This window comes from Propithecus coquereli, unplaced genomic scaffold (genome assembly GCF_000956105.1).
Source record: "Propithecus coquereli isolate 6110/MARCELLA unplaced genomic scaffold, Pcoq_1.0 Scaffold48, whole genome shotgun sequence".
In the NCBI taxonomy this organism is placed as follows: domain Eukaryota; kingdom Metazoa; phylum Chordata; class Mammalia; order Primates; family Indriidae; genus Propithecus; species Propithecus coquereli.
Genome location: NW_012150618.1, coordinates 7,133,906 through 7,161,592, shown reverse-complemented (window position 1 = coordinate 7,161,592; position 27,687 = coordinate 7,133,906). Strand labels below are relative to the sequence as shown.

The 27,687-nt window shown below is 40.4% G+C and overlaps 1 protein-coding gene across 2 annotated transcripts in view; it reads left to right on the top strand.

Annotated features, from left to right (window-relative positions):
* PHACTR2 (phosphatase and actin regulator 2) overlaps positions 1 to 27,687 on the top strand; it is a 243,222-nt gene that overhangs the window by 166,315 nt on the left and 49,220 nt on the right. The window contains exons 3-6 of one of the 2 annotated variants that reach the window (XM_012655529.1): positions 7,610 to 7,690; positions 12,706 to 12,864; positions 18,579 to 18,818; positions 22,857 to 23,394. In XM_012655529.1, the coding sequence (XP_012510983.1) occupies positions 7,610 to 7,690; positions 12,706 to 12,864; positions 18,579 to 18,818; positions 22,857 to 23,394 (1,018 nt within the window). The remainder of the gene's footprint in view (positions 1 to 7,609; positions 7,691 to 12,705; positions 12,865 to 18,578; positions 18,819 to 22,856; positions 23,395 to 27,687) is intronic. The other variant, XM_012655530.1, reaches the window with a different exon arrangement.

The following is a 27,687-nucleotide window of genomic DNA, read 5'->3' as shown; positions in this document are numbered from 1 at the left end:
GTCTTAGGTTTACTATCTTTTACTGTAAAGAAACAAGAAATGGAAACACACTAGCTTTTCATTGAAATGGATGAATCCAAAAGCACCTGTCGTAGGCATTTGTGTTTCTCATGAGTTTGCAAGAGTCAGAGTGGAGGGAGGAAGGTCGGGGAGTGTTTCACGTAGCACACAGATCTTGGCTTCTAATTATTCTCCTAAGATTACTTGTACTTCCTGGCCCATCTGGGATCTAGGACTTGCTCATTGTTCGAGTCTTGAACCTTTATCCCTGGGGAATAAGAACTACAGGTCCCCTTGGGTTGATCCACCATGGCCATTCCCAGCTTGCCTCCTCTGGCAACAGCAGTGATTTGCTTTCTGCTGTTTACACAGGTCAAAGACAATCACCTCTTCCCTCCTCTGACCTCACCCTTTTCTGTCGCCCCTACCACGTGAAATTTTGGAAGTATTGCATATAGTTCTTCTATGAAAAAGCATGATGCTGAACAAGTTTATAAAATATTATACCTTTTGTGTAAAAAGGGGGAAAATTAAAATAAATACTTTGTGTATTCTTCAAGAAAGTCTGGAAGAATACACAAGACACTAATAAACTGGCTAATTGCTTATGGAGTAAGGCTGGGGATCAGTTTGAACAGGGGGCAGGCAGAGTAAGAGTGAGAACTTGTACTGTATCCTTTTATAATTTGAACTACAAGAATGTACTGGGTTCAACCAGATTCTAGCTGTTTGACTGCAAAATATTTTTAGCGTCTCTAAGTCTCATCCTTTTCTGTATGAGGGAAATAAAAATAACTACTTAACCTATCGTTCAGGACTGCTGGGGGGATTGATGAGAAAATAAATGGGAAAATGTTCTGTAAGCACCAAATAAATAGATGATTACTATCGGATTTCTGGGGGAAATTGTGACACTAATTTCCCAAGAGGAGGAAGGAACATAGATATTTTCATCTTCCTCTTTCTTAAGGCCTGGCCAAGTTTCAAACTCTTGAAGGAGTAAAAGAGGGTCTAGATAGTTCTCCTTTTGTATTTCTACCCTGACAACCGAGAGAATCTTTGGTTTCTGCTGGAAGAAACTTCAATTCAAAAACATTCATTTGACACCTTTTCGATTAGTCAGGGTCTTCACTGCTGATGAATCATAACAGGCTTAATCAAACAGAGAATTTATTGACTCATGTAACTGAAAAGCCCAGGGGCAGACAGCCTTCAGGCATGGCTGGATCCAGGTGCTTAAAAGCTGTGATTAGGAATCTGTCTCTCTTTTGAGTTTATGTTCTTCTTGTTGTTGTTAACTTAAGCTCTTCTCTTGTGGAGGCCACTAGCAATTCTAGACTTATATTCATCTAGTTTTAACAGCTCCAGAAGAAAGAGAAAGCCTTGTTTTCTTTTTGTTCCAATAAAATTCTTGCGCTTGCATCTAATTGGCACAGGTTGGGCATGTGTCCCTCTCTGAATCGATCGCCAGTGCCAAGAAGATACTGGACTCTGATTGGATAAGCCTTGGAGCCCAGAGCCTAAGACCAGGAGTGGGGTTAACCTGAGACAAATGGCATGGATTAGGAAAGGAGGAAGGTAGTTTCCCAAAGGAAAAAAATCAAGAGGGTTGTTTCCTGGACATGCTTTCCCTCCCTCCCCCCACAAAGACATTTAGGTCCCAAATATCTACTCTGCGCAATGTTTTTTTAGCATCATGGGGGCGAAATGATAAGCTATCCCTTATAGGGCTTAGACTAGAGTTGTGTGAATATACAACTATGTACACGGGAATTTAGTAATGAACAACATAAACATAGTAAGTTGTTCATTAATAGTAATAACAGAAATAATAGTGATAGCTAATATTTATTGAATAGCTTTCTAGTTTCCAGGTACTGCTCTAAGCACTTTACTTAGTTTAACTCATTTACTCTCCAAAAGAACCAGAAAGGTAGCAGCTATTACTCCATTTTGCAAATAAGGAAGCTGAGGCACAGGGAAGTAACTTAAAAGTGTTTTTGGAGCACAGAGAAGGCTTTAGCGAGTCAGAATGGTGAAATCTCCATGCAGGGGGCGCTGTTTAAAGAGGACTTAAAATTCTAGGGCGGATTTCACCAGAAAGCAATACGGAAACAGTAAATGAAGGAACGGCGCCTAAGAGATGCAGGAGATGTTTAGGAAAAGGCAAGAAGTAAAGTTTGACTTAAACATTAGGCCTGTAAAAAGGAGGTGGAAAAAAGTGACGGGAAGCATGGTTAGTTGGGACTGGTTGTAAAGCTTGGCTGCTGTTCCAAGTTCAACTTGTTCTGCCGTCTGTAGGACTTTTGAGTAGGGGAGTGCCGTGATCGGATAAACAAGAAAACGGCCAGACCCCTGAGTGTTTTTAGGTGGGGATATTGGCTTCAGTTCTTTGCCGTACATTCTTGAGATGTTTTGGAAGGTTTTTTGCAAATGTCCTGTTGGGTGGCATTGGGGTGGTTATTTCTTTAAATGATTTAGTTCTGCCTTAGTGAAGGGTCTTTTAAAGAGGAGACCGTTTTCTGACATTCTGTTTTCTGAATTGACTGCTATTGAAGAGGGGTAAAGCCAAGCCAGGCTCTTATGGAACACTTTCAGCACAAAACAAGCAGTTTTCTGTGTTTCTGTCACAGTGTTACAGGGAGGCCATTCAGTACTGAGAACCAAGAAGATAACATGGCACGCTTATTTAATAGTCTTCTATTTGCTCTGCTATTTTGTCCAGTCATTAAACGGTGTTAGAATTGAGAATTAGGACTCTCTTTCCTCGCCAAACGAAAACACAAGTGACTTGTTGACTACAAGATTTACTCTCTCAGATACTTCCAGAGTAGTATGAAATCCTGGCCAAGTATCCACAGAAAAAAACCTGGTGGCATATTTCCTGGAGGCAGGCTCCACGACTGCCTCTCCCTGCCCAGAAGGACATCATAAATCATTTATAATTTATGAGGAGCCCAGTCCTGTGCTACACCCTGCTAGTTGCTGGTGTTTGTCCTCTACACACTATGGGCTCCCTTCTTCGGTGCATACAGAGACTTTTTCAGATGATCCATACGACAGAAAGCTGAGAATTTTCCCTTTGACTGGCCCAGCCAAAGAGTTAAGGAGGGAGAAGACAGGAGACTCTTGTTCCTTAGGGTTTTGCCACAAGCCTCACTTGGTTTCTCCCAAATTGGAGGCTGAGAAGGGACAGAAAACAAGACCGTTATCATTATTAGCCTATTTTCTTTTATTCATTTATTCAACAAAAACACTTTTTTTTATAAGTGCCAACAGCCTGCAAGTCACCTTTCGGGACACAGGAGTAAGCAGAGCAGAATTTTGGTCCTCATTAAGATTTTACACGTATGCATGTTAGGAGGCGATGACTGCTTATTATTTTTCAGGGAATGAAGATGGGTAAAGTGGGGAAGGGGAACGAGCCATTGTACATCAGGTGGGCAGGGAAGGGGTTTCTAGTGAGGTGACCTTTGAGCAGAGGCTTGTAGGACATGATGGAGCGAGACAAGTAGGTAGACGGGGAAATGGCCTCCTGGAAAGGACAGAGGCCACCGTGCAAGGTGCCTTAGGTGGGAAGCCCTAGGACCCCGAGGGGCTGGAGCTGGGGGAGCCAGGGGGGAGTGGTTACGAGACAGGCAGGTGGGAGACGGGACAGCCTAAGGTTACGGCGTGTTAGAGTTGAGATGTTATTCCAAGTGAGATGGGCAACCATTGGAAATCTTTGGAAGATCACCAGAGGGTAAGTGTGAACTCAGGAAAGTGGTGTCCACTGCTTCCTTTACTTCCTAGGGCAAAGTTGAACAGGTGCTGTTCTAATCAGGATTGAACTGTCAAAACATTGACTCACTCAGTGCAGAGAGTCAAACAGAAATCGTGTTTTTGCTTGATTTTGGTATAAAAGTCACTTGTGTCTTTTCAACTGGGATAAATGTGAGTAGCCATGAGCCATTATTTATTTTACTCAACTGGTGACAAGACTTTTCATGGAGACTTAGCTACTCCGTCCAGCGATCTGTGCTTCAGTAGCCCTTTGCTGGCACTATGGTTGTGCTCTAGCTGCGGGAGAGGCCCCAGCATTATGCTGTTGCACAGGTTGGTGTGAGCTTCAAAGTCAAAGAGCAGCTGGTGGGATGGTTGGGGTCAGATTCTAGGAGGCTTCAGTAACTCGCTTTGCTCTCAGTGAACACACAGAGCTGACTCCTGCCGTCTTCTGCTCACAATGCCGTACTCTAGAGCCACGGAGAGCTTGGGTAGGATGAATGTGCAGAAGTCACAGGGAGTGCAATATTGACCCTGTCTAAGGAATGCCTTCCTAAAAATGAGGGCGATCAGTAACCAAATCATGCCACGAAGTGAGCTCCTGCCTCTGAATGTTTTGAAGCAGGTGCTCAAGCACATCCCAGGAATGTTCTGAGACGGCTCCTGCTTTGCGCAGCGCGCTGGACTAGAATGACCTCTCAGATTCATTCCAATGCAAAACCCCTCTGAGCCCATGAAAAAGTGTCCGGTGAATGTGCTCTGCAAACATACAGACGCTATATAAACACGAGGCAAATATTTTAAAAGGTGAAGAATGAGATACTTGTACTTCTGTCAGAACGGTGGTTGGAATTTTGTGCCCAGCAACATACCTTCCATGCTCCGTCGCCTGCAGCTTGTTCTCGTTGGCGCTGTACACAGGTATCCGCATTGTGTGTTAAAAATGCACTCAGCCGAAGACCAAACAAATAGCCAACAGCATTTTCCTATCAGGGCCTGTTTATAGCAGGTAGAGCGAAAGAACAAAGCTGTTGGTTTTGATTCTTGGCAGGAAGCCGACGCTGCTGCTTCAAAGCTCTAGAATTTACAAGGAAGAAAGAAGAGGAATTTTTAGTTTACAAGGAAGAAAGAGGAGGAATTTTTAGCCGAGATTAAGTTAGAATTAAAGCAACAGAAGACTCAAAACTAAAACTAAAGAATCCTTTGAGATCCATAATGGAAAGGCAGAAACCAAAAAAGGGAGTGTATTCCAGGCTCTCGGATGATTTTTTAGTGCAAGAATGAAAGTTTTTAAAGTTCCCCAAAGCAGAGATTACAGAATGGACTTGATTAATGATACAGGATCACACCACATTTGAGCTGAACTAGTTGTCCTTAGTGATCATTGAATCTTGTCCCTTATTTTGCAGATAATGGATTGAAGTGACTGGCTAAGGTCACCCAACTAGTTGTAGGAGTTCTGGGACTAGAATCCAGGACTCCTGACAACCACTTTGTGTTTTAGAAAACTTTTCAGAAGCGGCAAACAATAAAAAGTTCTGTTTCATATGAGCAAAGGGTGGATGAAGATAAGAAAGCCAGCCACAACGGTTGCATTCTGAATTGGCAGTGCATTTGGTTTGCCAGAATGTGGCCTGATCCCTGGGACCAGCCGCACTTGCTCTGACAGGTGCCATCTCCATCCTCAAGCTTAGGGCAGAACAGCCGTGAATCTCGGGGCCTGTCCCCAGGAATGGAGGCCAGGACAACTGTTGCGAGAGGTCTGCAGTCCTGCTACCCCTCAGGGCCCTGTCATGCATTAACGGGTTTGTACAATCCCTGGGAGGCAGCAGTGGTCAGAGTCCTTCTAAACCACCTGCAAAATCTCAGCAATGTTCCACCTGTCAGTGTGGGTGTTGTTATTTGGCTTCCTGTGCTGATAAGGGTTCTCTCCTCTTCAGCAAGAGTCTGAACAAATTGAAACTGTGTTTAAATAACTACACTCATTCTACAAAAAGAACTGCCCTGAAAGAACTCATTGACCCCACGCCAGATTAACTTTGTCCATTGAAATCACTAACCTTTAAGTAAGCTGTTGATACTTGTTTTGGAAGGGACAGGGAGAGGGGTGGGTGAGTCATCTAATGCTGTGGTCCCCAACCCCTGGGCCTCAGCCTGGTACTGGTCCATGGCAGGCATCACCGCCTGAGCTCCGCACCCGCCCACACAAACATCCACCACTCCACCCCCTGGTCTATGGAAAAATTGTCTTCCATGAAACCGGTCGCTGGTGCCAAAGGGGTTGGGGACTGCTGCTCTCATGGAAGGGAGGAGAGGCTTCTGCATATGTCTCTATTTAAAACCATAAGATGTTCGTGGGCATTCTTTTGACCATTCATTCATTCATTCGTTACCTCATTCATTTTCTTGTTTGTTTATATTCTAATTCTGTCTAAAAAATGTTTGAGAAAACTTACAACAAAGAGCGTATATACTATACATAAAATATAAATCAAGTCAGGTTGCAGAGGGAGAGGAAACAAGAGATTCTACTCATGAATTGTCATATGAAATCTGTGTTAATGTCAAGTTTTACCCTGACGTTTCTAACAACCAGGATTAAAAATGGAATATACAATTTCTAGTTATCAGAAGGAGAAAAAATCCAGTTTCTTCAAGAGAGACTAAGTGTTGCCATTCAAGGGCTCTTGTCATTAGTAAACACTTTTCTAAGACTTTCATGCGCTTATTACGAAACTGGTCGCCCAAGGCACACCCTGCCTCCCCCGTCTCCTGTCAGTGTCCTTGCTGCAGGCCACCTGGAACATTGAGAAAACATGTTCTTAGTGTTGTCACCAGCTCCCTTCGCGTGTGTCAGGGCATGGCTTGGGGTAACGGCTTTAGTTTGGGTTTAGTGTAGTTGAAAAGTAGCTCCAGGATTTTCAGATTATAAGGCCAGGAGTAGGAATCTTAGGGCGGGTCAGAAATCGAGTGGGACTGTGGCTGCCCCTCGTCCACCAGCGCACCTTTGCTTCTCCTCAGGGTTCCCTGGACCCCTTATCCGGCCCTTCTCTGCTGTGTCAAGGTACTTTTTTGAACAGAGCGTTTGGAGAGAATAGAGTTCTGCAGAACACACTTTGCTAAATGTTGACTCAAAGTATTAGTAGATGACAAGCCCACGTGTTAATTTTACACACCTTCTTGGCCCCTGAAAGTGAGGAATGGAGCTAGTGGTTGCATAGACATGTAGGGTTCAGGAACCCTAACATGCACATACAAGATGAATACTACAGAGGCCTCGCTCCTGAGCTTTTAAGACCCATTCTGAAGTTGTACTAGGAATTTAAATTTCTTTCAGAAGAGGGAAGAATCAGTGTTGGGATTGTCATCTCTTTACATGCCTGTGAAAATTGTCCATTCTTAACTTCTTTCTCCATTCTCCTAAGATGGGTTTTTCAGTGGATATACCAGAACCCTCTTGAATTTGTGAGTATGACATGTAATGTAAGCATACATTGCATATCCATAGAGTCACATGCTTTAGAATGCATCATTGCCAAAGATAAAAATATTTCAAAGTGAGAAGTGACCTATAGTTGGTGTGGAAGAATATGTCTGGATTCCTAGCCAAAGATTACCATTGGGAAGACCAGGGGCAGTGGCTGGGCTGAAGCACAGGCTGGAAGCATTTGCCCTTGTCTTTGCTATGTTGATTCGACTCCAATGATATTTTTCTAGGCAACTGGAAAACCCTGGGGTTTGAGCCCCCGTGTGAATGGAATGAATACGCTCAACTCTACTTGGAATGTTTTTCATAATTATTTTAAGCAATGACTCGATTCTTACTTGTGCTTGTTCTTTTTAAAAGTATTAGAAAGGAAGATATCCACAAGACAAAGTAGAGAGGAGCTGATAAGAAGGGGAGTTCTTAAGGAATTGCCTGATCAAGGTGAGGAAATTAATCATACATTTAAAATAATTTGATCCTTCATTCTTTGGCCTTTCTTTTATTTTCTTTTGAAATTTAAAATGATCGTGGTCTCTGTCAGATGAAGCAGTGAGTAACGTACTGCGAGAACCTCGCTTTCATTCTCGATGCCTTTGTGGGCTGCAGGGAATTCTGGGTATTACAGAAGAAAAATCCAGTGGCTTTTCTGGTGAATCTGTCACCCTATGTTACTTATCTAAACCCCAGACACTACAAAGGTACATCTGTGGCTAGTGATTCAGATGAGATACAAATGCTTATATGACTCCTTCTCTTCTCTGTTCTTGAGCCTCACTCTTTCTCTTCACATCAAACTCAATCGTTTGAGTAAATGCACAGTTTTAGCTTGGTCTGTGCCGTATTCGTTTCTTAAGACTACCATCAAAAGAAAAGAGAGAAGAGAGATAGCAGACTTGCCTCAGATGTACAATCAGTAAGGCCTGAAAGGCCAAATTAAATTAATCTGCTTTCTGCATTCTTTCATTTTTCCAATATTGATCTCTTTTCATTTCTCTGAATCTAGTTGCCTCTCACCTTTTCACTAACAATGATTATTTCTGAGTTTTTTTTTTCCTACCTTTAATCTTCTTTCCTTTTTTCTCTATCTTCTCAAGGAAGAATCTTGCTCAGAAAAGGCAAGGATTAGATAGAAACTGAGATTGACCCTCAAAAGAAAATATCAACGTTGGTTATTTTTCCAAATAAATAATTGCAAATGATTTTTATTGCTCCCACTACTATTAAAACTAAAAGACATTTTGTTATAACATTGTTGATTTATCTCATGCCTACGCCCTTCAGACATTTACTGGGATCAAGTATTATTATTACTTTTATGAGAACGAATAAGATACTATTAATTTGGAAATGAAATAATAGTACTTTCTCTTTTTATGATATATGTTCCCTGCAAAGAACTTAACATTTTTGGGCATTTACTATTTATAAATCGAAATGACACACTTTTTCCAGTATCCGAATAATTCCAGAAGTGGAGCTGAGAAATGCTTTACTGTTTTACTCCCGCTTCAAAGAAAATAAGGAATTCTAAGGCTCATTTTTCTTGACCCCTCACAATTTTAGGTATTTTATTTCAGTTTCTTACATGTCAAACTTTTCTCACACTACTTTACAAATGAACTTTATGCCTTCCCTAATTTTCTATTACCTTGAAGCTATTTCCTGTCTGGGACTTTTAACAATAAAAAAAATGCACATCGCTAACTTTTTAAAACTTAAAGGTAGGCGTGCAGTATCAAAATTCGTCTCCGTCCAATCTCTCTGGAGGCAGTAGAGAAATTACATACCTGCTGAATGCTGAACACCAAACCATCAGCTTTATGGAGTGGGCCAATGCATTCATTTGGCATCTTTTATTTGGAAATATTGTAAAGAAAGAAAAAAGTAGAAAGATTTACTATTAAAACTGTTAATAGATTTAAAGATAGAGATTAAAGGCCCATATTTTTCCTAATTAAAATTTGTAGGTAGAAAAGAGTTTACTTTTTTTTTTTTTTTGAGACACAGCCTGGCTCTGTTGCCCGGGCTAGAGTGCCATGGCGTCAGCCTAGCTCACAGCAACCTCAAACTCCTGGGCTCAAGCAATCCTCCTGCCTCAGCCTCCCAGGTAACTGGGACTATAGGCACGTGCCACCATGCCCTGCTAATTTTTTCTATATATATTTTTAGTTGTCCAGATAATTTCTTTCTATTTTTAGTAGAGACAGGGTCTCGCTCTTGCTCAGGCTGGTCTCGAACTCTTGACCTTGAGTGATCCTCCCACCTCAGCCTCCGACAGTGCTAGGATTACAGGCATGAGCCACTACGCCTGGCCGAGTTTACTTTTTCTAAAATCAAGTAGCAATGGTCAATATAAAGAAATACTGAGCATTGCTTGGTTTTTATTCTGCATAATCTGTTAAACTATTTGCATCATAGACTACAATTTCTTCGGCCAACATATACTTATTTCTCAGATATCTGACTCTATTTGACCTTCTTATTTAACTTTTGCAGCTGAACATTAAAAGTTTTTAAACATTAAAAAAAAAAATTTTGACCTAAACATAATAATGTAATAGTTTTAATGTTTGGGAAGTCATAAACTACTGAGATTCACTTTCCACCTTTTGCATGGTTCCTGTATAAAACTATAGAAATTACCTAACGGTCGAAAGTTCCTGGGAATACCTAGTATAAATGGAGTCCTTCTCCTTTGCAGCTGAGGGCTGGAGAAAATAGTTTTCTGTCACTTTCCCAGAAATGACTATCTTGAGAATTTCAGTCTGGGAGACTGGAAGCTACTGTTCTTGGTGACAGCCTCCTCTCTTCTGCCAATGAAGGTTCATTCTTTGCCTTGATCTTTCCAACCTTGCCTCACTCTTAACAGTGCCTGTCAATCAAGCCCTTTATTCAGTGAGCCAGATAGACTTTAAATCCCTCCAGCTACCCTGGGTTTGACCTCATCCCTTCCTGGCCCATACCTGCACACCAGCTTTTATTATTACTCCTTTCAGATTCTCTTTTTCACACCAAGACACACTTTCAATCTAAAATTTCAGCAATTTGTTTTATCTCCTGAGAAGTCCATGGTCTAGTCCAAAGTTCCTTTTTACCTCTGCTTCTTCCCTTCCACATTTTCCCTTCGCTTTCACATGACGGGCGTAGAGGTGTTTTTTGCCTTTTTCTCCTGCTGCTTACTTACAAACTTCTAATGAGTCACTCACCTTTCGCTCGTACATGATTTTCTCCACATATCTGTTCCTCCTTTAACTATATCTCCAGTACACCTGTTTACCAGAAAGAGGTAAAGTCCTTCAAACACTCATGCTCCTGATTTAACCACTTGTTTCTGATTGTGCTTTATTTCTCATTTTACTTTAAGCTTACAACTATTAATATTTTCTGAGTTTTCTCTTTCCTTTGCATACAAATGCTCCCATGAGACTTGTCGACCTGGCCTCTCATTGTCACCTGTCGTCTAGCTCAGCATCTTTTCTTGCCTTTTTTTGCTGTGCTTGTATTTTACTGACATATGTACACTATATCAAGAATTCAACTTACTTTAATTCTAAAACAAATTTCTTAGCCCACAGTACTAGGAAACCTTTTCAATACATGCACCAACTAGTTAATAACTTTAATTCTTCTCTATTTTATTTTTGAATTCTGTATTTGTCACAAAGATGTCTCCTTTTCTACAGTTGTTTTCGTATGCACTAGCTTTATTTCATACCTCAAAGTGAGTTTCTTTCCACATTCTTGACTATTTTTCTCTGTCATACGATAATCCAGTTGCTTCTTGTGTCACAACTATTTAATGTTCTCTCTAGCCATTTTGTTCTAAATTTTAAAAATCTGTTATTTAATTTACTGAAGAATTATAATAATGCTTAAAATTGAATTAAATTATCATTAACATGACTTTAACATATTTTTATTACTAACTAAAGTCAAAGAAAACAAAGATAAATTTATATTTGAGTTACCTAAAATCCGAGGACTTTTACATAAAAAAGTGGTTTTCCATTTTGTTTGGAATTTTCCATTCTTTCTTCATTTTTATTTTATCTGGACACATTGTGTCCTCCCCTCCCTTTTTTACAGCTAATTTCTTGGGATCCAATAATAGGAATTAAGAATCTTTTGGGTTCTTTTTGGTTTGAGATATATTCTTTAAAAAATTCATACCTTAATTTTACTGACATAGTTAATATTCACTTGCAACGGCATGGCTTAAATTATTGTCTATTTTAGCTTTCCATAAGGACTCAGATTATAGGTGCTTGGGAGTTATATGACTAAGCAACAATTGCTTGTTCAATCTGAGCATGAGGAATTCCATGACGTGTGTTTTACTTATATACATGTCGTGCCTGTTTTTGTCAAGAAGGTGAATAGGTTTTATTGCCAAGCCACAGCAGTTCAATCATATTTAATGAAAATTTGGGAAATGGTCTCTGTTTTATGATTACCAAAATAATATTAATCAAAAATTCCATAGAAATAGCTCTTATCATGCATTTCTTCAACTTTGCTAAGTCAAAATTTCAATTCACTTATTTTTATTTTACAATGGTAGCAAAGCCTCTTCAATTTTTCCAGGTATGAAGTAGGGTTAATCTTTTCAAGCATCACTGAATTAAACGTTTCTAGAAAATCTCTTTCACCTTAGAAATCCCTGGGAATTATGAAAGTTTGGAGGTTAAAACTAGTTATTTATGAATTAGATAATTATTCAAAATTTTATTTTCAACTGATGTTTTAAAATTTCTCTGTGATTACTCTTTTCTTTGTTTTTTTTTCAATTATTATTAGGCCTACTTAACTTTTCAATTAGTTATATATAATAATTACCTGAGTGCATTTTAATCTTTCTATAAATAAGAAAACAAAAATAAAATTAGCTTTGCTACCATGTTTTCCTTGGATATAGACTAACAGTTATATTATTGTGTGAAGTTAGCAACCTTATATATAATATACTCTAAAAACAGTGGTACTTAGAAATTCTCATATTCTCCCATCAATTGTTTGTACATGTAATTACATTTCATGTTATTTGTGTATTGCATTCACCTTGTGTTTTTGGTGCTGTTAAAATGTTTATTCCATTTTCCAGATTATTCCTTTCACCATTCCGTTTCTGAATAAAAAAGAAACACTTAAGTATTGACTTCACCCAAACCTAAGCACTGGAACAGAAGGACTCTGCTGCCCTGGGATTGTATAATTAGGATAATCATTCCTACTGTCTCGAGATGGCACACGGATATTCCTTCCATAGCTGCTTTCCCCCAACGCTAAGGACTTTCTAGCTCTTTTGTTTTGAATAAATTATTTGGGGAAACAGTGCAGATGTATTGGGTTCCCAGGCACTGAAACGTGAACCCAAATCCTACCATCCTAGTAACTGGAAAACTTGTTTTTAAGAAAGCCGTCAAGTTAGACATCTAGGTGTTTCTTTCCCCTTTTAGATGGAGATGTAACAGTTAACTTTGAAAATTCAAACGGGCACATGATACCCATCGGAGAGGAATCTACCCGAGAGGAAAATATAGTAAAGTCTGAAGAAGGTAATGGCTCTGTTTCTGAAAAAACACCACCTCTGGAGGAAAAGGCAGAAGATAAGAAAGGTAAAATAAAAGAGAACCTGTATTATTTACTTTAGTACAGCTCAATGTCTAGAACCAGGTCTTGGGCTCCAAACAGGGACTCTAAAACCAGCAAATTCTGCTGAGAGAAGGTTTATAAATACAAAGAAGAGAGAAATGATAACTAGTGAAGAGAAATGGGATGATTTTCTCAGGTAGATGCATTTTTTAACCATACTATTGATTTTTTTATTATTAAAGAGGGTTAACTAAAGGTAATAATCTGAAGGAGTAGCCTCTTTAATCGTTAGAGATGTTTGAGAATACTATGCTTTTCTTAAGAGCTTTTTCTCAGGATCTTAAAAAAAAAGTGAGAAATCTGAACATCTTTCTCTGCTGGTTACAGCTGGCCCCTGTGGGCAGCTCAGCATGGAGGAATATCAAACCCCACGTGGCTCTTTCAGCCCAACACTTTCTCTCCAGCAGTGGGAACTTGGCATGCGACATCTGCATTCCCAATATCGTAGGTTCTAGACATTTCTGAGAGAGACCCAGGAATAGTTCCCAGAGACGCCAGGACTTTGGTTGCTCTGTTTGTTGTCTGATTGTCACAGTCCCTGCTCCGAGGGATTTGCCTGTGCAATTGGCTATTTCAAAATGTGCCAGAGGCAATTTTGCGATTCCCTGAAGGCTTCTTTAGAGACTTTGGTTTCTAAAGTGAATATGCTGTGGTAGAGTGAGATACCCGCAAAAATACATGTCTATCAGGGACCCCCAGAACCTTCATGAATTTTTGGTCATGGATTGATTACATCTCAATACCAATGCTATAATATGCAGGAGGAACCTCAGGGCCTCAAATTTATGCAAACCTGAACTGAAACTCCCATTAGGAAAGATTTTGTTGGGAGATCTTAGATGACTCCATGTAGCATAGAAGGGAATCCTCGGAAAATAGCCTATTTCCTGTTTTATAATGCCTGCCTCTGAGTCAGATGGCCAAATTTTGTCAAACCTAGTTTGAGTTCTGCAGGCATTTTGAGAGGGCTTAGGAACTTCTCTTCCTCTCTTCACCTCAATTCTCCAAAAACAAAGGGAACAAAAGAGTATTTGATGGCCCTATTAAGCACACAGCTGTAACTTAAAATCATCTTCTCTGGAAGTCTATAACCATTTATTATTTGCATATAAATTCATCTTTAAAAGTTTTAGGGGCCAAGTGTGATGGCTCACACCTATAATCCTAGCCGAGGCAGGAGGATTGCTTGAGCCCGAGAATTTGAGGTTGCTCTGAGCTATGATGAGGCCACTGCACTCTTGCCCAGGCAACAGAGCAAGAGACCCTGTCTCAAAAACATTAAATAAAATTAAACATCTGTTCATCTAACTCACCTACTCCTTTAGCTTGAAAAACAAGTTTTAGAAGCTTATGTTAATAATCTGTTGAAAATTCATTATTTTGCTTTATTTCATGGAGCTTTACTTAGCCTTGTCTCATTGAAAAAACTAGTTAAGCTTATGAACACCAATTATGAGAAATTAACAAATTGTAACGATAATGTTCCTGGAACATACAGAGAAAGTAGACTTAAATACATTTGAAAGGGATTTAGTTGAAAGTATTAATGTAAGTAGTGACATTTTTTGGTTTTTGTTTGTTTTTAAGTCTTACTGTCCTGTCTCACCAAACTGTTAAATTTCAAATCCATCTGTGGTTTGTCCCTGGTGCAGACTTCACGTTCCAGAATCACATCCTTCATCACGTAACAGCGCCACTTCTGGCGCTCGCCTCGTCCACGTGGGGTGTCAGTCACTGGACTGGCCAGACTTCAAAGCAAGTGTTTCCCTTATCAACATAATAAAAGTTGCTGACAGTTTTATGTGAATTCACCAGCAGGCCTTGATGTTCTAGAAAGAAGATGGCAGACCTTCTAAGTCTGTGAATAGCTGAGGCGTTTTTCTTTTCTTATTCTTTACTTAGAATTGGTACATTCAGTTCTCTCTGGTCAGATAAGTTCCAAGAGAACCCCTTGCTTGGCTAGGCAGTACCTAAGGCGACGGGCGTGCCGGAAGGGCTGCGATGCCACTCATGAGGCCACGCAGCCCCCTCCCACTATGCGGACAGTGCACACGCCAGAGCCACCCTGATAATGAGAAGAAATGGGTATGAAACCACTTCCTGAGACTGAAATGAATATCACCCATAACTAATATTATGGTGTATTATGTTAAATAGGAAATGCCTCATGAACAATTTATAAGTCAACAGTTTATTTTTCTGGAAAGACACATTTAATTCTGAAAACTCACCTAAGACTGAGTTTTGCCTCTGCTCCTCTTCTGGTCTCACTCGTCGTGTGAGCTCACTGTCATGCAAGCCTACCATCTCATGATCTTAATTCACCCTTTATTTGGGGAAACAGTGCTCCCTTTCCTTCTGCATTAAGGCAGCTTACTCAAGAGCATTGTTTTGTCTATTAATTGGCTATATTTGCAAAGCCACATCACATGCCTTTAAAATCCTAGAGATTTATATCACTCTATAAGACAATATCTCAGTACTTTAATATTTGAAACATCAGTGTCAAAGAAAGCAAAACAATTGGTAAGTGATGTCCTTTGCACTCGCTCTGTGGGTAGCTTCTAGCCAAGACAGGCGGGTATTTCTGGAGCTCCTGAAGGCACTTGACTTTATAGTCAATACAGTGGTCTTAGGCCTCCTCTGCAAATGCTGGAGACTTCTTCCTTAAGGTCTTCAGGGCACTTAGTCTTCCATTATTGTTTCTCAGCAAGTGCCCTTAAATATATAAGAGCAGAAAAAATGTCCTGCTCTCTGTGAAATGTAGCTTGGTGTTAAATAGGAGAAATCTGAAAATTGATATTATTTCTATTGAGTTATTGTAAAGGGTTTTCCGTGAATTAACAAATTATGAACACTTATTTGTTCCACAAAGAATAATGAGGGTCTACCGTGGGTAAGACTGTACTGGGGCCTAGGAAAAGAGGAGTGAATGAAAACTGGCCTTTGCCCTCAGGCGGATCACAGCCTATGAGGAGACCAGCATGCAAACAGGCAATTGCAGTACGAGATGCCAAGTGCCATGCAAGACCCAAGTGCAGTGAGCCAGGGGAGCTTGCAGCAGGGGCCACCGCTGGTTCTCAGAGAAAGACATTTCTAAACTAAGGCCCAAAGGAGACAAGGAAGTAGTCGAGTGAAGGAGGGGAGTGGGGCAGAAAACCATGCTACGCAAGGTGAAGAAGGCACGCGGTGCCTGGCCTTGCTCTGAGTATTGCTGAACTCAACACTTCAAGTGGCCGGAGGAGCCACACGTGGACATCTGGGAAACAGCTTATCTTCCTGACGGCGTTGCTGTGACGCACGGCGTCCTTGTCCAGCCAGAATGAATAGGCAGCCCTTCTTAACCTCTTCTTGAAATGATAACCCTCATATCCTGCCTTCAGATCATACGATAATAGTAAAAATTACGACTTGACTTAATTCCTTACCTCCCAGATAGAAGTGAAGAGTCTGTTTTCTACTGGTTTGGGTGTCAATAACTAATAGCCGGACAGTGACATTCATGAATAGACAGGATGCTGAGAGCATTGTGTTTGATGGGATATAAAATTTCAGACAAAAGGAGTTTGTAATTTGGTCAGAAAAACATACAATTTGTGCACTCACATGCACCCCCCACACAAACACACACAACTTAGGAATCACCAGAGTGACAGACACTCACAGGTAGGTGGTAGAGTTCGAAGAGTGAGGAGGTGTGGGCCGTCTTCCCAAGGAGTCAGGAGAACGTTTGTGTGCGTATGTCCATCTTCTCCCCAGCAAGGATTGTCCTTCCCAACTGTCACAGAGCCACCCATCTCCTCCTTCCCAAACCCAGAAGCCAAATGCTTTGCTGTACAACTTTAGAATGTAAAATCTTAGGCAGAAAGAAAAAATATCCCTCAGTGATATGCCGTGAAGTGAGAAGATAAGACGTGTGGGCTTATGGTATGAAAGAGGGTTAAGATCTCAAGTGTTGCAGATGAGTTTGGTCTCACCATGGACAGTATCACTGGGCTTGGTCTCCACACATTTCGGTATTATGCTAGGGGCTAAAACTACAAAGACGTATTTAAAGAATAGACTTGGGCCCTATGTCTAAGTCAATGTGTATTTGTAGTTTGTACGTTAAAATAAAATGTTTTAGGTGTGTATCCACTTGTATCATTCTCAACACTAACTGACTCTTGTGATTGCCTTGGCTGGTTCAGAACAGCCAGGTTTGGAGGGTCACTACATATGATAATAAGCAGCTTAGGTGAGGAGATGAGATGTATAAACAGAAAGGCAAAAAGTACAAAGTAGCCTCTGATAAATGTTGAATATGTGGCCTGCACAATAAGGCCGTATGAATTTAGAGGCGGGAAAGGTCAATTTGGGCCACAGCGACTTGTGGGGTATTTCATGGCTGAGGCAGGATAAAAGGTGAACTTTTAAAGAAAAGTTTTATTGATTGCCTACAGTAACTTAAGTCATTGTTATGGTGGTTATATATGTGTGGATTGGTGGGGGGAGTGGTAAAAAAAAAAAAGATGTTTAATATTTCACACTCAGTAAGAAACAAAATAATAGAAATAATAATAAAATGTGATATATTCCAATAGTAAAACCATTTCTTGCTGCTTCATTAATGGGAGGACATACCCAGTGAAGGCTTAGTCTTGTCTTAACGCTGTCATATGTTTTTCATTGTGCCCATTTTTAAAGAAGTGCTGCTTAGCTCTTTGGACCAGAACCATATTTTAGTTTATTTTCCTTTCAATCAGTCACTGTTAGAAAAAATGGGATGAGAATATATGAATGAACCTTCAGCATCTCCACTTTCTTTCAGTAGCAGGGGACTGATAGTCTTTTTCTGCCATTTATGCAAAATCTTGGCAGAGGCTCCTGTTATTAGCTATGAGTTTTTATATGAATTTTAACTTTTGTCTTTTCAAAACATTATTTGTGTTTGCATTACAGAACAAACACAGATAATTTTTGGATTCTGTACCCTCTGTACCTATAGCTGTGACAACATTTGAGAAGGGCAGAGGAAGTTATTGTAGATAGGAAGCTGCCACTGTACGGGGAGAGCTTGAGAACATTTTAGAAAATGGTTCATTCTTCAGCACGTTGTACCTCATGTAAAAGATTCTCCAGAGTCTCCCTTAGCTTAGAAGAGATTGATTTTTGACCACAGTAAGACTGAACACAAATCTTTTTCTGATTGATCGGGCTCGAGTTCTCGAAGGTAGCTAGTCCAGTGGTAGCTGTGGCTGTCGGTCCTCACCCCACAGCACCGGGTGGAATGTGCTCATCCGCCACCCTCCGGGGGCCTTCAACTTTGTTACGTTTGTTAAATTTAAATTTAGCAGTGAATGCCCACGTCATCATCCAGTAACCACAGATTCAAGGCTGGACCTAAGGCCCCTGACCTGTGGACGTCTATACTCATCCTTGACGTAACTTCATCAAAGTAGCTTGCATAACCCAGTTTTATCAAAGCAGTGATTAATGTACCTGGAGAGTACACCCCAGTTTGTCTTTCAGCCTTTGTTTTTACCCCAAACTTTGCTCTTTCTGGTGCAGAACTCCACGTGGGGTCCCAAGGGCCAAGCAGCTACGCTTTGTATCACTGTTGTCATATGTCTTGCTCCTAGTTTTTATATGGTGTGTGTCTGTATCAGTCTGCCTCTGTTCACTTTCTCATTTATAGAGAACACTGAAAAACACTCTGAAACACCGGCAGCTCCTGCTCTACCTCCTTCAGCTCCTCCTAAGCCTAAACCCAAACCTAAACCCAAAAAAACACCTGTGCCTCCAAAAGGGGCCACGACTGGGGCCAGCCACAAAGGTGACGAAGTGCCTCCAATTAAAAAAAATACCAAGGCTCCTGGTAAGCAGGCCCCCATCCCTCCACCCAAGCCAACAAGCCGAAACACAACCCGAGAGGCTGGTGAGTATGCCCCCAGTGCCCTGTGGGGTTGAGTCTAGCGTGCTTGGCTCTGGGATGAGGCTAATTGTTTCTTCTAGATGTGATGCTCTTTTGGGGTATTAGGACATAATACCAGAGGATGCAGCTTCGATACAAAGAATGCCCAGGAGATTCCTTTGTTGCTGTCTAGCAAAGAAAAGTCAACCCATTGATTAGCTCACCTCCTTAGTTTCATCTTGAGTATGTACTATCTGCATATGAGACCCAGTTGAAGGGTGCAGGGAGTAGCATGCCTGATGAATGACAGTGATCTTCTAGAACATTATTTAGACATTGACTGACCTGCCTATTTGAGTTTATGGGTGGCTTTTTGGCTTGGGTTTTCTTTCAAAATATCTTAGGTTTGCATATAAAAATATGACACATATCTTTGGCATATTTGCTGGATGTCAGTGTCTTAAGTTTCCAGCATCCATAGTTATCTTCCCTTCTGATAAATGACAAAGCTCCACTCAACTGGTTCAGCTCCACCCACCTACTTTCTACCATAGTCTGAACGGTTTCAGTCTAGTTGAAAGTTACCCACTTAGTCCCCCACCACTCCCCAGAGACTTCAGTGTGTCATAAGGCAAGCCATGTAGTGTGGTGTGGTTACAAATTGCTATCACAGATCACCAGCGGATGTTTGACTGATTTACAGTAACTTCATGCAATATGTATCCAGCCTTCCTTTCCAGTCAGATATGCTTAATGCAAAGTGGAGCTCCCATTCTTCTAGTGAAGTGGAATAAAGATGGCTACTATGTCATCTAACTTTTAAAAGGATGTTGATCGAAATCCATAAGCCCAGTGGCTTTTCCCCATTATCATGTGCATAAAAGTTCTCCTGTGCTATAGCAAATCTTGTTTTCCTTAAAATCAGCAGCAATGTTCTATTAGTTGACTACCAGGATTTGCCTTGGTGTTGATCTTTTTTCCCCTCATAATTTATACCCACAATGCTCGAATTCAGAGAGTGGTTTAGTTGACAGTGTAACAGATCTCTGAATGCAAATGGATGTCCCTCTCTTCCTGCCTTTGAACTTTAGCTTCTGGGTCTCTTCTAATAAGTTCTAAAATGAAATGTTTCGGAATGATGCGCCTGCAGTGCCCATGGGCCATCTCCTCAGGGACCAGCTGTCCTCACCTATCAGCATTCATGCTTGGTGGGTTCTGTGTGTGTTTCCCAAACTGCCTGCACACCCTGGGAGCAGTGCTCGAAGTGAGGAAGGCACTGATCTACTTTTTAAAGAGAGCCCCAAACCATCACTCTGTCGCTGGGGATTAAGATCCTGTCTTGCATACACTTCCCACTTCCTCATTCCCCACGTAGTATCGGCTCACTGTGAACTTGGCGTGGACTCCATTTACTTCTCTCAGAAGAAAGCTGATGATTAACGCAAGAGCAGGGGACAGCTTTCATGAGAGATTTTGAGTTATTTCCAGATATTTTACTTGAAGATTTATTAATAGACTCATGATGTTCCTAAGAGAATAGTACAGTCATTTTATTCGTTGTATAATAAGAGGCCCAGCAGACCGTTAGTGTAAATAAGAATGTGGCTATTCCAGGGACTATCACAGAGAAACAGAGGTGGCATTGAAGTATACCAACAAGCCCATCGTCCAAGGATTCTTTGATCAAATATGGATAATATTCCTTCAGAATCCTACTTATATTTCATGTGTAATTGTGCACAATTCTCTGCATGCTGACTTGGTTTCATTTGAATAATGTTGATCTTTTGGAAAAGTTAGTTTAAATGTAGCTCTTGATTTTTAGTCCAATGTTTTATATTGTTAAAAGAGCTATCAGTTAAGTTTCTTCCTCTTTTAGTAAGTTAGTATAAGCCTCCAGATAACCAGATATCAGTTTAGAACATTCAACTGCTTTTCCAGGCAAGTAAGGTTAAATCTTCCTTATTTATTCTTTCTCATTGTTACACACTACTAACAACAAAAGTACTTAACCGTGGAGAGGTGGCATTTCTTTTTTTAAAAAAAATCATGGCCTTAATTTAAAGTAATTTAGGCAACATGGTTGGTTTCAGCAAAGTCCTGTCATTTTAGAAGATTCTTAAGAAAAAACATAATGTGGCTTGAATTTGCACTCCAGACATTGAAAAAAAAATATCTTTTTCCTTAAGCCAGGCTACTATCAACTTTTCTGTTAGAAAAGAAGGAATTTTCTTTTAAAAAATTATTAGAAGTGATATATGGAAGGGATTCTGTTTAACTTACCAAGGAAAATAATTGAGCATGTTTAGGCATGAAATCCTCATTATCTTTGTTGTGAAAAGTAAATTTAGAATGGACTTAGCTTGAAGGAGTTTGCTTAATGAGTTTGACTTGTAAGCAAGTGAAGGTTGTTAACTATAGAGATATATTAACAGGTCCAGATTTGGGGAAGGAGAATTCTAATTATTACTTATACCTAAAATAATAAAGACTCCAAACCATAGGGACTCCTTTTAAGGCTGGATTCTGTTGCTGCATGAGATTGGCTTCTTTAGTATATCAGAATTAATGACGTTTTACATCTCATTGTCTTCATCTCTTAACCTTCTCTCCACTTCAATAAAGTTATAACTGGAGGTAAGTTACAATAGCATCTGTATGGACGAGGATTGGCTCCACAGTGTGAACAAGATATTTTCTGATAGATCTGTGAAAGATAATTCAACTTCTCATGAAAAAGAAGGAACATACAACATTATAATAGAAGCAGCAATGAGGAGAAATGTATAGATCATAAAGATCACAAAACAAAAGAATATTCTCATAGGAGTTTAAATGTATATCCTAAGATGACATAAAGAAAAGGATAATTAACCTTTTTTTCCTGAAAATGGTTTGGTGGAAGGTGGCCCTATCCAGAAGTAGGTAAATATACCAGGATGATCCTTTGATGAAGATCCTCTTGGAACGTAAACCACATAAGCCTAAGGAAGATTACATTTGCAAAGGTGGGGTCAGAAGACCTTAGAATGATATTCTTTCCATTCAAATTATTTAGGTGCTACCCACGTAATATTTTTTGTAAAAAGGAAGTTTTTCCTGCCTTCTGATATTTTGAAGGGCACTTGTCTTTCCTGCGTGGCATGTGTCCCCTGTGTCCCATCACTACTGCCGATGAAAGTACGGACCAGCATGGCGAGTTTCTCCAGAGCTGTGGGAACAGTTGGTTTGGAGTTTGCTCTTTTTTTTTTCCCCCCAAACAGGGTCTTGCTGTGTCACCCAGGCTAGAGTGCAATGGAGCAGTCATAGCTCACTGCAGCCTCGAACTCCTGCACTCAGGATTTTCCTGCCTCAGCATCTGAAGTAGCTGGGACTACGGGTGCTCACACTGTGCCCATCTAATTTTTTTTTTTCTGTAGAGATGAGGTCTCACTATACTGCCCAGGCTGGTCTTGGACTCCTGGCCTCTCCTGCCTTGGCCTCCCAAAGTGCTGGGATTACAGGCGTGAGCCACCACGCCCAGGCTGGAGTTTGCTGTTTTAGCACTAGGATGAATGAATGTGCTTTTGACCCAGAAAGGAGCTGGCGATATATACCCCAGCTGCTTCTGAATGCGGGCTGGCACTCCACTCCCAGAGAGACATCAGAGAACATGTATAATTTATGATGAGCCCAGTTGTGTACCACACCAGCTAGCTACTGATGTCTGTCCTCTACACACCATGATACCCCTTCTTCAGATAATACGGGGCTTTTTCAGGTGACCCATGGGACAAGGAGCTGAGGATTTCCCTTTGGCTGGCCTAGGTAAAGACTAGAGGAGGGAGACAACAGAGGGCACTTGTCCCTCAGAGTTTTGCCATAGGCATCACTTGCTTCCTCCTAGATTGGAGGCAGAAAACAAGACCATTGTCATCATCACCCTATTTTCTCTCATTTATTTGTTCAACAGATTTTAAAGGGAACATTTTAAATGCCATTGACAATTATAGCTCGGTTACTTTATTTAAAAAGCATCGTACATATTCTTTGATTTTTTAATGCAGAATCTCTCTATTGTAGCTGGTTCTTCTCATTCAAAAAAACCAAGTGGCTCCAAAGCATCAGCTTCACCATCTACTTCATCCACCTCCTCTCGTCCCAGAGCTTCAAAGGAGACAGTTTCTAGCAAAACAGGGACAGTGGGGACTACAAAGGGCAAGAAAAAAACTGGCAAGCAGCCAACGACTTCTCGCCTGTCCTCAGACACAACCGCTTGTGGCGCATCCGACCTTACGGGAGAGCCTTCGGAGAGCGGAGTGGAGGGTCTCGCACCCGAGCAGACTGTCTCTGGGGCTGAGGAGCAGACCACAGGCAAATCCAAGTCTGTGGTCCCTCCGCCCCCTGTGGCTCCACCGCCTTCTCCCCCCGCCTCTCCTCTCCCTCTCGAGGATCAGTGCATTGTCGCCCCGGACACTCCACTTGTCCTGGTCAGCGTTGGAGCTGACCTGCCCGTCTCTGCCTTAGACCCAAGTCAGCTTCTTTGGGCTGAAGAGCCGATGAACAGAACCACTCTCCACTCAGGCACTGGCTTAAGTGATAGCAGAGAAAGTGCAAAATGGTGAGTCGGGCACAAACCCCATGTTCCACTGAGTACTAAAGGTCACTGATGGATTCTGTTGGAAACGAAGGAACCTAGTTTGTTTTCTTTTATAATTTAACCTCCTGAATGTTAGGTGTGCACATACATGACCCAGGCCTTGGTTTTTCAGAGCCCTCGCCCTGGGAATGCCTGCGACTGCTGGAGGCGATGACATTGGTAACACCAATAAACACCGCTTCAGATCTGTGGTTTTCACGTACCTTTAGAAACTGCTTCTGCACTGCTCGGTGGTCCTTGTTTTTGTCCCTAGAGAGTTCCCTTCTCTTCCCTCACAGTTTTTATTTTAAATCTTTACCACTTGGGTCGAGATTGCTCATCCACTGCTGCCCACCTCATTTTAGCAAGTTACTTAGGCTTCTCCTTCTCCAAGGGCATAACGACCATCAGGAAAGAACTCAGATTCGAACTCCTTTTTCTCCCACCAAAGTGGCCCCCTTTCTTGTCCCTTTAATTCCCCACCCGGCTCAAATGTTACCTCCTCTGTGAAGCCTTCCAGTGCTTCTAGACAGAATTGGTCATTGTGTCTCCTATATTCAGAAACCTCTTTTTTCCTACGTATGGGACAGAATAGCCAGCATGTCTTATTTATTGTTGTGTCCCCAGCAACACATTCAGAGTCTAGTATACTGTAGACACTCAGAAAATGCACGGTGAATTATTGAATGAAGATGAAAAAATAAGCGAAGGTGGTTATAGGAAAGTTAGCCTACTTCAACATGGTGGAAGCTATGTTGAACATGAGATGAACTAGGTGCTAGATTTTTTAAATAGGACATAATGGAAGATAAAAGGTAGTGGTCAAGTAGGCTTCATTTCACTTAAGAAGGTAACCAAACAAAATGAGCCAAGGAACTTGATGTTGCCCGCCCCACCACCCAGATTCCCAGGCCAGAAACTGGGGTTCATTTTAGGGTCCTCATTCTCCTTCCTTCCTTGCATCTTATCACTCACAAATCCTATAAGTATTCTACTTGCAGATATATAAGACATGTTAGCGCTACTACCTGTCCACAGGTATGAAGGGAGGTCTGTCAGAGTGTAGTAGACACAACTATCAGTTCTGTCTAGGGAAGGCTTGGAGTTCTTGAATCCAAACTCTTCTCTCCTGTGTTGAAGAATAAAACCTGTATTCACTCTTCAAATCATTTAAAAGGTTCTATTTCAAAAAACTTTGTCATGCTAGACTTTTTAAAAAAAATTATTATATTAATTAAAGTAGTTGTGGTCAAGAGACTAAAATATCAACTTTAACTATTTAATTGCTGATAATAACAACGTTCATTCATTGAATACTTATTTAATGTCAGGAACTAAGCACTGTATATATATTATCATTTAATTTACAGATGTCTTCCCTGAAGTATCCCCATTTTATACATAAGAAAACTGGCACTCAGAGAGATAAATAGTTTTCCCAAGGTTGCCCACTTAGCAGTGGCAAAGCCAGAGTGCAGACCCAAATTCTATACTCTGAATAACTTTATAAGTTTTCCAGAGCAATTTCTTTTGCTTCTATTTCTTTTCTGTTAGTTTCTTATTTCTTTGTTTTTATTTTTATCATTTTTAGCACCAAAATTTGAAGGAAAGCCAAGGAAAGATAGATAAATGTCAAACTACAAATTAGTTTATTTGTTTGACATTTTAACAAAAGATAGGGGAAAAGACGATATTGACATGAATCATTATGGTACCTGTCTTAGTCCATTTTGTGCTGCTATGACAGAATACCTGAGACTGGGTAATTTATAGCAAACAGAAATTTATTGGCTCAATGTTCTGGGGGCTGAGAAGTCCAAGATCAAAGTGCTAGCACTTGGCAAGGACCGTCTTGCCCTGTCATCACATGGTGGAAGGTGGAAAGGCAAAGGGCACACCAGGATGAACACACTCCCATGAGCCCTTGTAAAAATGGCATTAATCTACTCGTGAGGGCACAGCCCCCATGACCTAAACACCTCCTGTCAGGCCCTACCTCCCAGCACTGTTGTATTGGGGATCAACTTTTCAACACATGAATTCTGGGGGACACACTCAAACCACAGCAGTGTTTTTAATACTTCCAGCACACAGGAAATGTCTTCATTTAATCATAGTATTTTCCAGCACTGCAATCACTTCCAGCATTTAGAACTGAACATTCATTCTTTTAGCATATATTTTTTGCTTGCATTTTCTGTGCTGGGAAATGTAGTAAGCGCCAAAGATACAAAAATGAGCAAGACAGGGTAGTTGAAAGTTTTTACCAAAATGTCGTCTGCTATGCCCAAGAAGTATAAATATTTAAGATGATGTCTGAATTTTGGAAATAGGTTGAGCATATGCTTTATTGATCAATATACTAAAGACTAGGGTACAACATATAAAATGCTTCCTTAGATAGTCTTAAGCATTCAGAAAGCTCATAGCCAAAGGTGACCTGACTGTCCAGTTCATCTCCACAGACATTCAGGGAGTGCACTTGATTGTGCTAAGCACCACACTGCTGGTGGGGGCTTAATATCCGTCTTGAGCCCCAGGATGTGAAGAATGGTCAGACAGAAGAGGTGCGCATCTGTGACGTTTCTGCTGGAACTATAATCAGAGGGAGAGAGCTCAGGATGTCATTTGACACTGAGGATACTTATGATAGATTTTCCTCTCAGTCAGGTAGCTATAATGTTTTCTTAGAAGAGGTCATAGAGATTTTCTTCTCCATATATTCTTCAAAATTAAAAATTTAAATTACAGTTCATTCTACAGGCATGGTTTGTGTTTGCTCTTGAATTAATGAACCTGGAGTAAGTAGTCTCCCAAATTTCCATCCAAATTCTGTCTTCCTTTTTCAAGTGGGTATTTGAATTAGAATTTCTGGCTCTTAGTCACTAGCTTTACTTAGAACTTTCCCTGAGTTATGTTTAGTCAACTAATGTATGAAAATCTGTCATCTTATGAGGAGACTTCTGTTTGGAATACAAATATGAAAACTTGAACACACTGGCTGCCACACTAGAAAAAAATTTTTTCCCTTGGAGCCGTGGTGTTTTATTACAAAAATAGAATAAAAACTTCAAAAACAAAATAATCTTTTCTAATTTAATGAAAAATTTGTTATTTTTTATTGTTTTCTGTGCATGAGTTTCATGCAACTTGAAAAATAGTTCATGCCACTCCCAAAGTAAAGAGGCATGTGAGTAACATATGCTTCACAAGGCCCTGGGCTCAAAACTAGTGTGAGTTAAATACAACTCACATGGCAGTTAATGTTAAATGGGGCAAGTAGCTGTGTATAAAAATACCTACCTCTATTCCCATATTATAGGCTACTGTTTGGTAAGCTTCCCTTCACTGGCAGCTTCATCAATAACACATATGTCCAGTATAATATAATGCAGAAATTATTATAAGAAGCCCATTTGAAAGCCATATCCAAAAGTGACTTGACTCTGTTCAGTTCATTTCTGCAAACATTTACAGAATGCACTACATCTTCCAGGAACCCTAGGGAAAATAATGAGAGCTAAGTCTTGAATTGATTGATACAAATTTGGAGCATATTTAATATTAAATATAACTTAATATAACTTATAATATTAAGTATAAAATAAAGTATAATATAATGTAACATTTAATAGGTAGAATGGATTTGCTACCTTGGTTGGACAACTCTTTCATGGCCTTCCTGAGTTCCATGAACTATAAATCATCTGCCCTGCTTATTTAATACTGTGCAAAAACTTGTAAGTTGTAAATGTATGCTGAACTCTTTTAAAACTGTAAAACATTATAAAATACAAATGATGAGATTAAAATAATAATCAATATCATAATAAATTAGTAAACAGTGGCATGAACAAATAAAGGGGCTCAACTCTCAAGTATTTTTTGTTTTGCCATCCAGAATGTATCACTAATTAGCATGTCTTTTAAACATGCTGTGGTCACTCATAATGGCAGACTGTTCAAACAAGGATGGCTTCCAGTGGCAATCAACTAAAAATCCACACCGTGGAAACGTTTTCCCATAAAAATAGATCTTCCCTTATTTAGGATGAAACTTCACGCTGTATAAAACAGTATGGTGGTTCCTCAAAAAATTAAACATAGAGTTACCATATGACCCAGCAATTCCACTTCTGTGTCTGTAGCCAAAAGAATTGAAAGCAGGGGCTTGGATTTGTATAGCAGTGCTCATAGTATCATTATTCACAGTAGCCAAAAGGTGGAACAGCCCAACTGGCCGTTGACTGATGAATGGATAAACAAAACGTGGCA